Consider the following 13,333-nt stretch of genomic DNA (forward strand, 5'->3'; position numbering starts at 1 on the left):
TTGCCACGCTGTAACCCCTGCTCCTCCATTCTCCTCTCAGGTTCTTAGGCATGCACATACACACACCCAGTGTGAGTTTTAAGCCACCAGGTCCAGGACTCAAACCGCAGTAACATGGGAGTCCAGCGATGTACCATTTTGAAATCTTCTGGTGCCATGACTAATGTACTATAGAAATATAATAAGTGACGGGGCTAGCAGGTGGTGTGGTGGTTAAGATGATGGACTGTCACATGGCCAATCACAGTTTGAGTCCCATACCCGTTGACCTGAAAATCATGCCTGGCTCTTGTGTATGCATATCCAAAATCTCAGGAGGAGAATGGAGGAGAAGGGATTCTGTCATGACCATCTCCCTGGGGGGTGGGGGGTGATTTCTTACTTTCCCTTCCTCTGTCTCTCTCACTCTCCAGTGAGTTTATGCACCCTATGGCAAAAACCTGAAAAATAAACAAATTGTCATTCCATGGTACAGAAATCTGAAATTCTCACTACAAAGATGGACTTATATAAAGCCAGATATGGTGACACACAACTGTAGTCCTAGTAGCTCAGAAGTTGAAACAGGAAGATCACAACACAATAAGTCACTCTCTAAAAAATAAACTTTATTAAAAAAATATTGATAATGACAGACATCTAAAATATGTTGTCCTAGGGAAGAGAAAGTTATAGAAAATTGTAGATGTTGGGCCTGTTTCTGTAAATACATACATATGCATCTGCTTCCATATTTCTAGCAGATTTTCAGAATTATACACAAAAAATGGAAGCAAAGGTTATCACTGGTAGAGGGAGGAGAGAAAAGGGCTTTTAGTTTTCCACTGTAAGATCTTAGTTACTTTAACTGAGAGTATATATCAGAACATAGATTTGGCTTATCTCTTTTTTTCTTTTTTCTTTTTTCAAGAATGCTTGATTCACTCATTTATATATGTGCTTATTTATTTATTTATATTTTGATTGAAGAGCGACAGAGAGAGAGAAAGTGAGAAAGCAAGCCGCCAGGACTGGGACTTAAACCACAGTCTGCCATGTGGGAATCCAGCTCCTTAACCACACGTCACTTGCTGACTCAATTTTGTTTCTAAAGGAGAGTTTGAGGCAAGGGGAGAAGTAGGTGGCAGCAACATCTGTGCACCTCAGACCAGGTGTATTAAGTACGATTGCTCTTTCCTTAACAGGGAGTCAAACATAACTATGCCTGCCTTAACAGGGAGTCAAATGTAACTATGTTCCTTTAAATCCTATGCAAATTAGAGCATGATAGAGCCAGTGAAAGCAAAGAACTCTAGTTCATTTCCTTTATCTCCTCTCTTACTTTGTTTTCTCTCCCACACATCCTTTTTTTTTTGGAGAGGTTTTTGCTACAGGGTGCATCTGCTCGCCAGAGAAACAGAGAGACGAGACAGAGAGACAGAAAGCGAGAAATCACTCCCTGGGGGGATGGCCATGCCGCAACCCCTTCTCCTCCATTCTCCTCTCAGTATCTTGGGCATGCATGCACACGCACCCAGCGTGTTTAAGCCACTGGGGCCAGGACTCGACCCACGGTCGACTACATGGGAGTCCAGTGACATAGCCATTACACTAACTGCTGATCCCCACATCCTTTTTTCTTAACTCCTCTCTTGATTGTAAGTAGAGGGTCAAAGAGAAATATTGGGGTTCTTTAAATTTTATTAATGGGCTTTATTCGCTTTTAAATTTTAACCACTCCAGGTAAATTTTAATTTCCTCAAAATGATAATAATCATGCTCAGTGCAACTGGAAACAATCCAGGCAGTTCCACAACGAAAGCAGAATACTGACAGGCAAGCTGCATAGCCCTGGAACACAAATCCTGAATGCAAGGTTGAGAATTCATGCATTTCAGTGTTTACTAAATTCAAAAGAAAGCACTATTTACTAGGTACAATAATTTAGGAAGAACTTTTCAAAAGTAACCTTTCAGAAAGAGATTTTTCCTTCCATAGAGTTAATTAGCCTAAAGAGAATATTTAAAATGGGTGTATTGTTTATCTCCGTGAACAAGTAGAATTATAAATTAACCATAGATGAATTGATGGTGAGAAACAAAATATTAACAAAGAGGAAAATATTTCTGTTTTTCTATGACTTTGGGTCTTTCAGACATGAATTTGGAAAGAGTAATATCATTGCCGACATGTACCCCCAACATAGAGAAGTGTTAGGAGGGAGCAGTTCCAAAATCTGAAATAATTTCAAAGAAAAGTGTTCCAAAATATTCTTCTAGAAAGTGAAAATGTAGTTACTAGCAAAATTAGAAAATGTTATCAAGTTCACTTTTAATTGATACCAATTATATTCCATGTCCTTTCCACCTCTGAAGCTATGTCATAGGATCCCGTACTTGAGCTGTGCTTTCATTGAGTTTGTCTGGGAGAGGTGAAAAAAAAATAATAATAAAGCCCAGAAGTCAGACTTGTCCATATTAGTGTAAAGTACATGCCAGCTAATGCCCTGACCGTCCTTCACTATTTTTCACCAAACAGTATATGTCTACCTGTCCTTTCCACCTCTAGTAGATTAAATGCTGCCTAAAGACCACTATTATTTTGCCAGCTGTCAATATGCAGGAAAAGGCACAAAAATTATTTTTTAATTACTACTTTTTATTAAATCAAGTATTTTGGAGATAGTTTTGGTTTTGTGGATATCTACTTTCATTTTGTGCTACACACACATACGATTGATTATCCTGTTAGTATGTTCCTTAGGTTTAGCATAATGCTTGAATATATTAAGAACCCAATAATTAGTTTTCCTGAATGCAGACATTCACATTCATCCAAAGTTCAATGTGCACGAAGATTTTTTTTATTATCACTTTTTGTGTCTTCATTACTGCTTAATAAATATCCTTAAATATTTTTTCATGATCTGTTAGTGACCCTCTGCTCCCTTTTAACAATATCGAATACATCTACTGTAAATCTTATGGTCTACATTATTCTCCTTTCAATTTCATTTTTGAAAAAAAAATTTCCAGATAAAGGGAAATACCTTCCCTAATAATCTGTGACTAAGTCCTCTATTGTACTGAGGACATAGGTTTTGAAATGTACTAGAGTTCGGAGTATAGTCAATATCCAACAAACTCATTTTGTATCATTTTCAAGCTAAATTACTCAGTTTTTCCTGTGTTCTGTGTTTATTAACAGCATGAGTCTGTGTTTTTATAAATATTTATCTAATTTTTATTTTATCATCATCATTTTTTTTTTTAGTTTATTACAGGGAATGCACACTTACCAGAGAGAAACAGAGAGAGAGGGAAAGTGAATAAGCAATCCACAAGGTCCAGGATTCGAACCACAGTCAGTCATGTGGGAGTCCAGTGCCTTAACTACCATGCCATGTGTGGGCCGCTGATTCTATGTTCTTTAGTTTTTCCATTTTTTACACTCTATGTTTATATCACACACTACAGGGAATTTTTATTTCTGTCATCTCCATGTGTATGCAAATTCCTGAAGAGCAGGGAGTCATTATTAATATCTTTGTACCTCAGAAATAATAAAAATATTTTATCTAAATGTAAATGTAACTTTGCCCATGAAAACCTAAACATAAACAAAGTTGGTCCATTGGATAAGACATTCCTGCCAAGTCTATTACTCTGTTTTGTGTCTTAATCTTGCTACCAGGTGCTCTGCCAGCTGTGCCATGGCAGTACACTGTTTGACACTCCACAAAAGCAGCAGTGCAGCCCCTCCTGGTCCTCAATACAACACATCCATCCACTTTTTCTCACCATCATTTATTGAGGTATTTCTTTTCTTTCATTTTTCTTTTTCTTTTTCTTTTCTTTCCTCCTTTCTTTTTCCTTTTCTTTTTTCTTTTAGAGCTTTTTGTGCTATAGGGTGCGTGCACTCACTGGAAAGACAGAAAGCAAGAAATCATCCCCCAGGGGAATGGCCACACTGCATTCCCTTCTCCTCCATTGACCCCTTGGGATTTGGGGCACCCACATACACACACATGACCAATGTAAGTTTTAAGCCTCTGAGTCTGGGACTCAAATCACAGTTGACCATGTGGGAGTCCAATGATGTAGCCATTACACCATCTGCTGGTCCCTATAGAGGTATTTCTAAGGCTGAATTCTTTCCAGGTAATTTTGCCATTCAATCTTCTCAAGGTCCCTGACAAGCATATATTACAATTTCCTTAGAATGCAAGCTGAGCCAGATGAACTCTTGTAGGATGGTATGGCTAAGTAATGTTGGAAACAGGAATTTGCCTTCATAACACCAGTTCCAAAATTTATTCCTTTCCTAATTCACCTTCCTGCCTCCACCCTTTTGAAGTCCCGATCAATGCTTATACTGATAGCTATTGATACATTCTAAGTAAACTAGACCACGTATGATGTCCTTTTCAGATCGTGATCAAATTATGTCTCTTCATGGTTAACGTGTGAAAACATAGCTTCATCAGTACAATTGTAATTAAAATGGAGGAGGATGGATAGAGTTGAGGAAAAGGACAGTGATGGTCCAGCAGTCCTCAAATCATGAAACATGCTCATGACAATTTTCATGTTTAAAATCCTTGAGAGAATCCTCACTGGCTTAATTTGTTCAACAAAGATTTAATGGTACTATTCATCATACTGTAGATATAATTGTAAATAAAACAGATCAAATACCTGTCCTCATGATGCATACACTTTAAGGGGTCAAAAAATGTAAAAGTAGATACATGGGGTCAGACAGTGGTGCGCACTAAAATGTGACAGTCTATAAGGTAATCCAACATGGGAAGATACCTGGTTCAAATACAGAGACATCTGGATATGCCAGGCACACATGTGTCCCAGAGCTGGGGCTGGCTGAGTGAGGCTAGATCTTGGTGTCAAGACTTTAAAAGGGTGCTTTCTCTTTGTCATTCTTTTTTCTTTATGTCTCTCTCACTCATGGAGGAGATAAATAAATAAATTAGACAATAGATGCATATATCACCTGGTTATATGTGATAAAAAGTAAGGCAGGACAAAAGTTCTGGAGTATCTTCACTATCCAATCCCAGCTTCTTAGTATGGATCACAGGCTTTCATCATCTGGCCATCATTTACGTCACATCACTCTAATAAGCACACTCGATTTTCCATTTTCACAAAGCTCCTTCTATCCCATGTCTCTGTACTACCTCACAGCTACTCAGCCCGTAAGGCAGCTTGTACCTCATCCCTTCAGGAAGCCTCTGGCACTTCAACATCCGTATGTGTGTGCCAGTGCTTACTAAACTTTTCATAGTATTCATCACACACTGTTTTGTAATTTTCCACTTTCAGTGTGTATGTTCCTCAAATAGACAAAAAAAAAAAAATTGATTTATCTTGAATAATCTGACATTTAAATTGAGCCTGGCAAAGAAAAAGTACTCGAGAAATACCATAGGAAGGATGTGAGTGGCTTAGTGAATGGATACTGAGAGGAAACAAGGCATTTTAGGTACATAAGTTAAACTTGACAATCAAGGATGAAAAGAAAATTAGAACAGTTTATAATGTGAATTCTTAGGAGATATTAAATCATGTATAAAAACAGGATAATTATGTATTAAAGATTGCCTTTCATTTTAAGTTTTTGCCCTGGAGTGCATTTTCTCTCTGGAGAGAGAGAGACAGAAACAGTGAGAGGGAAAGTGAGAAATTGCCCCCTCCCCCCCGGGAGTGGCCACACTGCAATCCCTTCTCAATTCTCCTCCTAGGATCTTGGGCATGCATACATGCCCAGAGTAAGTTTCATGACACTGGGTATGAGACTTGAACTTTGGCTGGTCATATAGGAGTCCAGTAATGTAACTGCTACACCATCTGCTGGCCCCTAAATACTGTGTCTTTAAAAAGCACAATTGAGGACAAGCAGATGACTTAAAGGTTACATCACTGGACTCCCATGTACTCAACTACCGTTGGAGTCCTGAACCCATTGGCTTAAAACTCATGCTGGGTGCATGTGCATGCATGCCCCAAATCCTCACATGAGAATGGAGGAGAAGGGATTGTGGTGTGTTCATTCCCCCTAGGGAGGGTGATTTCTCACCTTCTACTCTATGTCTCTTTCTCCATCTCTGTGGCAAGCACACATGCCCTATAGCAAAAAAAAAACAAAAAACAAAAAAACAAAAAAAAACCCTCCCTTTTAATAAAACAAAACAAACAAACAATTGGAACAAATTACCTAGATAAAGTAGCTAAATCATAGGTTTATACTCAAGGAACACTGGTACACTTAGGATATACATTTTAATAGATAGGGGTTTGCTTCTTAATATTTTCTTGGAACTTTTAATTACAAATTATAAGCTATTTATACAACCATTAATTTACAATAACTTGGATTTCCTCAAAGAGTCACTCTTCTCAGAAGAAAACTAGACTTATAAGTATAATAAGCCTTGCATTTGGTCTCTGATAGAATTAAGAATAAAACAGGTGCCCCTTTTTAAATTTATTTATCATCATAATCTTATTTATATTACATTGAATTGCATATAACTTTGCAATGTATTACATTTCTTTTTCCAGAAGGAATACCATGCATGTCAGTCAATACAGAGACATTAAAATCCCCACTTCATCATTCAATATCTTTTCATTGTTTTTCCCGATCATTATTATTATTATTCCAATTATTTTTTCTAAACAGTCAATCACTATTTCTCATTTTGCTTACTTTACCCAACATGAAATACTTCTCAGACCAATCCAGTTGAGAATACTATACACATCATCATCAACAGGTAATAAATCATATCCATGTCCTACTAATGTCATGCCTCTCTATTTGTTCTCTTGCTGTCTTTCTCTATACTCTTCTCTTCTCCTGCCCCATTCCATACTGTCTTATCCTCTTTAAGTATTTTCACTGCTTTTATGTCCTCCAATATTTTGCTCTCTACCATAGAGTGTGGATAGTTGGTATATATGAAGTGGATACCTACAATATCTTTCTTTATAGCCTGGTTTTCTTCACTCAGCAATAGATCCTCCATATCTGACCACTTTCTTTCAAATGCCAGGGATTTATTGTTTTTTATGGCTGAGTAGTATTCCATAGAGTATATACGCCACACTTTTTCAATCCATTCATCAGTTTGTGGACATTAGGTCGGTTCCATGTCTTGGCAATCGTGAATAATGCTGCAATAATCATTGATGTGCAAGCACTTTTCTGACTTAACATTCTCCTGTCCATTGGGTAGATACGCAGACGTGGGATTGCTGGATCAAATGGTAGTTCTATTTGTAGATCTTTGAGGAACCTCCATATTGTTCTCCACAGTGGCGAAAACAGTTTACATTCCCACCAACAGTGTAGGAGAGTTCCCTTTTCACCACATTCCCACCAACATTTACTACTTTTTATATTTTTAATCGTTGCTATTTTGACAGGGTTAGGCGGTATCTCATTGTGGTTTTTATCTGCATCTCCCTTATGATGAGGGATGTTGAGCATTTCCTCATATGCTTTTTGACTGTTTGTATGTCTTCCTTAGAGAAATTTTTGTTCAGTTCACTTTTCCATCTTTTGATTGGGTTAATCATTTGTTTTTTTTTTTTTTTCACATAAGGCACTTGAGTTCCCTGTGTATTCTTGTTATCAGTCCCTTGTCTGAGGCATAGTTAACAAAAATATTTTCCCATTCTGAGGGTTGTTGATTCACACTTGTTACTGTGTCCTTTGTTGTGCAGAAACGTCTTAGTCTGATATAGTCTCACTTGTCTATTTTAGGGATTATTACTTGTGCTTTGGGATTCTTATCTAAGAAGTCTTTGCCAACTTCAATGTCTCCCAGAGTTTCCCCAGCATTTTCCACCAGTAGTTTTATTGTTTGAGGTCTTAGGTTCAGATCTTTGATCCATTTTGAATTGATTTTTGTTAATGGTAAAAGATGGGGGTCCAGTTTCATCTTTCTGTAGGTGGATACCCAGTTATACCCAGTTTTTCTAGCACTATTTATTAAAGAGGTTTTCCTTGTCACAGTGGATTTACTGATATCCTTTGTCAAAAATCAGTTCGCTGTAAGCTTTGGGGATTATTTCTGGGGCCTCTATTCTATTCCATTGGTCCACATGTCTGTTTTTGTGCCAATACCATGCTGTTTTGATGATCACAGTTTTATAGTATATCTTGGGATCAGGGAGTGATTGCCTCCCACTCCATTCTTCTTGCACAGGATTGCTTTTGCAATACGAGGTCTTTTATGATTCCAGACAAATTCTATGATTGTCTTTTCTAGATCTGTTTCTGTGAAGAATATTTCTGGTATTTTGATTGGAATTGCATTAAACATGTAGATTAATTGGGGTAGAATTGCTATTTTGATTATGTTAATTCCTCCAATCTAGGAACTTCCGGTGTCCTTCCACTTTTTTATGTCACTGTCAATATCTTTTTTTTAAGATTTTCATAGTTTTCTTTATAAAGGTCTTTGACTTTCTTAATTAGGTTTATCCCTAGGTATCTTATGCATCGTGTGGGTATGGTGAAAGGAATTCCTTTCTTTAACTCTACTTCCTTCAACTTGTTGTTCATATATAGAAATGCTATAGATCTGTGGATGTTGATTTTGTATCCTGTCACTTCACTGTATTCACTTATTACTTCAAGGAGTTTTTATTTATTTTTTCTTTTTGGAGAGGTTTTTGCTATAGGGTGTGTGCGCTCACCAGAAAGACAGAGACAGACAGAGAGACAGAAAGCGAGAAATCACCCCACAGCGGGGATGGCCACACCACAATCCCTTCTCCTCCATTCTCCTCTTGGGATCTTGGGCATGCATGCCCACACGCCCTGCGTGAGTTTAAGCCACCGGGTCTGGGACTCGAACCATGGTTGACTACATGGGAGTCCAGTGACATAGCCATTACGCTAACTGCTAGTCCCTTCAAGGAGTTTTTTCATGGAGATCTTTGGGTCTTCTAAGTATGCCATCATGTCATCTACAAATAAAGATATTTTCAACTCTTCTTTGCCTATTTGAATGCCTTTTATATTGTTTTCTTCTCTGATTGCATAAGCTAATACTTCCAGTACTATATTAAAGAGCAATGGAGAAAGTGGGCAGCCTTGCCTAGTACCCATTTTTAGCAGAAAAGCTTTTAGCTTTTCCCCATTCAGTATAATGTTAACGTAGGTTTTTCATAGATGGCTTTTATTGTGTTGAGAAATGACCCTTCTATACCAATCTTACTGAGGGTCTTAATTATAAAAGGATGTTGTATTTTATCAAACGCTTTCTCTGCATTAACTGAAATGATCATATGGTTATCTTTCTTTCTGTTAAGATGGTGTATTACATTTATGGTCTTGTGTATGTTGAAACACACTTGCATCCCTTGGATAATGCCTACCTGGTCATGATGAATAATCTTTGTTATATGTTGTTGGATACAATTTGCAAATATCTTGCTGAGAATTTTTGCATCTATATTCATCAATGCTATTGGTCTGTAGTTTTCCTTTTTTTGTCATGTCCTTATCTGTTTTGGGAATGAGGATTATGGAGGCTTCATAAAATGAATTTGGAAATCTTCTTTTGAATCTTTAGAAATAATGTGAGTAGGATAGGGATTAACTCTTCCTTAAAAGTCTTACAGAATTCAGAAGCAAAGCCGTCTGGACCTAGACTTCTCTTTGTCGGGAGGTCATTTATTACTGATTCTATCTCCTGACTTGTTATGGGTCTATTCAGGTTCTCTATGTCCTCCTAAATTCAATCTTGGTAGATTATATGCACCCAGGAATTTGTCTATCTCCTCCAAGTTATCTTGTTTGTTGACATATAGTCGCTCATAGTATCCTCTAATGATATTTTGTATTTCTACTATGTCCGTTGTAATACTGCCTGTTTCATCACGTATTTGATGAAATGGAAAGATTTGAAGACATAGAAGTAGACAGGACAACTATATATACCAGAGACTGCATGGGGAGTTGTGGGTGGGGGATTAGGAGGGGCTTGAGGAAAAAGCAATTAACAGACACAAGAATGCAGGTAGACAAGGGCAAATGGGTTGCAGAATGGCACACTGCAAATGCAATTGCCAATCCTAAATATGTATCAGAGAAGAAAGAAAGAAGAATGAAGGAGGGAAGGAAGGAGGGAAGAAAGGAAGGAAGGGGAAAAAGTTAATGGGGTGTTCATGTTCAAAATGATGAGTATGAATATGGTAATATCCTTAATTAGATTATTGAACACTGCATGCATGCTTTGAAAATCCATATTGTGCCCCATAAAGATGTACAATAACTAAATGTAATTAAGAAATTATAGGATAAGATAAAATCAAAATAAAATACAAAATTGGACATCATTTCATAAAACACATTCTGAATTACATTAATAATCAAGGTTCCACTTTGACTTTCAAAGCAAAATGTACTAAAAATAGAGTTAGTGTTAGGTATTCTGACTATAATTTTAAAAATTAAACATATCAATTTCCTTTGTTTATCAACTAGTAAATCCAAGTTCAAATTTATCATGGAAAAAAAATCTTTGCTCTAAGGAATACCCCAAATAGTGTTTTGACCATGGATTTGATTCACATTTCAAAATTAAAGATTTTAGGTATATAGATGTTATTACTTACTTAAAAATAATTTAAACTAAACTGTTAAATATATAAATTTAAAACATATCGAAACATAAAGTATGTAGTAGACAAGAAATTTAAAAGTCACAAAGCATGAACTTGAAACATTTGCTTTTATTTTCTTTGTTTTGAAAATATAAATGACTGGGTATATTTTCCCAGTTATTATTTTAACAAAACTCTTAATAGATGGAGTTGGCTTATACAGAACAATTGGTTTTGAGACACTCTGACAGATGTTATGGAGGATAAGACACTGCTGGAAATGTGAGAAGATCTCTTTTTTTTTTTTTTTTCAGATTTAAAGATGACCACTGGGTTCTAAGTTTAGAAAGGCATCTATACAAGTATCTCCAGCAGCACACACATAAATAGCATCAACATTTTTCAGATCAACTCTCTTCTTACAACTCATGTTAGTATAACAGCTACAATAGAAATTTTGAGAAAATTCCTCGAGGTCCTCAAGTGAAGGTTTTCCAATTACTGTATACTTTCTATTTTGCCCAATCTGAATAGCAAAATTCATTGGGTTCAGGTGAAGATAATAATTTGAATTCCAGTGTTTTCTTATGCACACTCCTAGGTCCTCGCAAAGCACTTGGCTACACATTTTGGCTGCTAGAGTGACGTTGATTATGTAAGGATTCAGTGTATTCGTCACATAATTGTCTAAATCCAGGCAAGATTTCTGTAAAATTACAAGAGGGTCAGAATGTCAAAGAATAAGTTAGTTCACATGTGAATAAATTCACTGCAATAAGCAATTTTTACAAACAGCAACAATAGCAAAACTTCCACAGGAAGAGGTTGGATATATTGGATTGCCGGAAAAGTCATGATACATTTTTGCGTAGAAAAACAGAAAAATATGTCATGACTTTTTCAACAACTCAATATTTTATTCTTTTTACCTAACAAAGCAGGATTACTACAAACTGTTTTTTGACATATCTAAGTTTCATATGCCATATCATGCCATTGAATTGTGGGTTGAGGCTTAACATGCTCCAGCTTTGATCTTCAATAACTCAAGAACTAACGAGAGGAAAGGAATGATACCGCTGTTAGAGTATGGATGCTAAGGTGCATCTGCCGTGATTGGAGTACTCATTTCAGTAATGGCTGTGTATGAACTTGAGGATCCCTTAAACTTTCTAAGTCTTTGTTTCCTACTGAGTAACCTTGGACAAGTTCATTAAACCAGATGTGCTTCAGTTCTATCATCTGTAAAATAAAGATAATTACGGTGCCTACCACATAAGACTATTGTGAAGATGAAAAGATATAATGTACATAAAAGTGTTTATTAACACACAACCTAGAATAGCTTCAGTTAATAATCAAAAATCCATAAATAGATGATGTCCTAAGCATCAAATTGTCATCTAAGTTCAAACAACATTGAAAGGAGGGATTTCAAAATTACTGGCTGAAACAACTAAACAGGTTCAACTGAGTTTACTTTATGCTACATGTTAGATGTAGTCCATTTAAGGTAAATAATGGCCGCTCTTGAAAAAATTTAACTGAGAATCTTGTGATGAGTAATTGCAATGATTCATCCTGAGACGGATGTGTTCTAAAACCTGGGCACAGTTCTTTTAAAAGTTTGAATGTAGTCATTTTCTTTCATGACCAACTATTACATTGAGTGAGCTGGCTTTCCTAGAACTGTGGCAGACCAAAGCACAAGGTGGTGGTAGGTAGACAAGCAAGTTGGGGAATCTTGGCTGCTTCCACTTGAATCTATTTCTTGTTACCTTCCTTGAGGTGATGCCATCCATTGTTGGCAGAGTGATGGCCAACATTATTGTTGTTATTATTATCTGTCCATTAATAGACAAAAAGCTGTCTACACCCTAATCCCCAGGTACCTGTGACTATATTAGCTTACTTGGCCAAACAAGCTTGGTAGATGTGATGAAAGATATGGACCTTGATGGGAGAAAATTATCCTGAATTATCTGGATGGGTGAAATCAAATTACAGGGGGTTTTGAAAGGGTGAAGTCATTTCTAGCTGGATTAGAAAAATGAGATGGGGGGAACCAGCAGTTAGTGTAATGGCTATGTCGCTGGACTCCCACGTAGTCGACCGCGGTTTGCATCCCGGACCCAGTGGCTTAAAACTCACGCCGGGCGCGTGTGTGTGCGTGCCCAAGATCCCAAGAGGAGAATGGAGGAGAAGGGATTGCGGCGTGACCATCCCCCCTGGGGGGGTGACTTCTTGCTTTCTGTCTCTATGTCTCTCTCTGTCTGTCTGGTGAGCGCACGCGCCCTATAGCAAAAAACCTCTCCAAAAATAAAAAAGAAAAATGAGATGGGAGAAGGGGGAGAAATGCAGAGTAAGGGAGAGTTCTCATTTATTTTATTTTATTGTAGTTTTTTAGGGGGAAGGTGGGCACTGGACTTCCATGCAGGTGACTAAGATTCGAGTCCCAGACATGGTTGCTTGCTTTCTCACTTTCCCTCTCTCTCACTCTGTCTTTCTCTGGTCAAATTAAAAAATAATAACAATAAATAAAGTTGAATAATTTTTTATTTAAAAATAAGTCATATGAAAGATTATAAATGGTTTAATTAGTAATGTACTTGGGAAAATTATAATTTTAAAGTAATTTTCTTACATAGAATATTTTACTAACCATTCTATACCTTTCTTTTTTTTTTTTTTTTTTTTTTTTTTTTTTTTTTTGA

The 13,333-nt window shown here is 36.8% G+C and overlaps 1 protein-coding gene across 1 annotated transcript in view; it reads right to left on the bottom strand.

Annotated features, from left to right (window-relative positions):
- Positions 1-10,751: 10,751 nt before the first annotated feature.
- Positions 10,752-13,333, bottom strand: part of LOC102480682 (hyaluronidase PH-20-like) — a 15,682-nt gene continuing 13,100 nt past the window's right edge. Inside the window, 1 exon segment of the mRNA XM_014588055.1 lies at positions 10,752-11,325. Coding sequence (XP_014443541.1) covers positions 10,936-11,325 — 390 coding nt within the window. The 3' untranslated portion in view covers positions 10,752-10,935.

The sequence above is a fragment of the Tupaia chinensis genome, unplaced genomic scaffold (genome assembly GCF_000334495.1).
Source record: "Tupaia chinensis unplaced genomic scaffold, TupChi_1.0 Scaffold000257_1, whole genome shotgun sequence".
Classification (NCBI taxonomy): domain Eukaryota; kingdom Metazoa; phylum Chordata; class Mammalia; order Scandentia; family Tupaiidae; genus Tupaia; species Tupaia belangeri.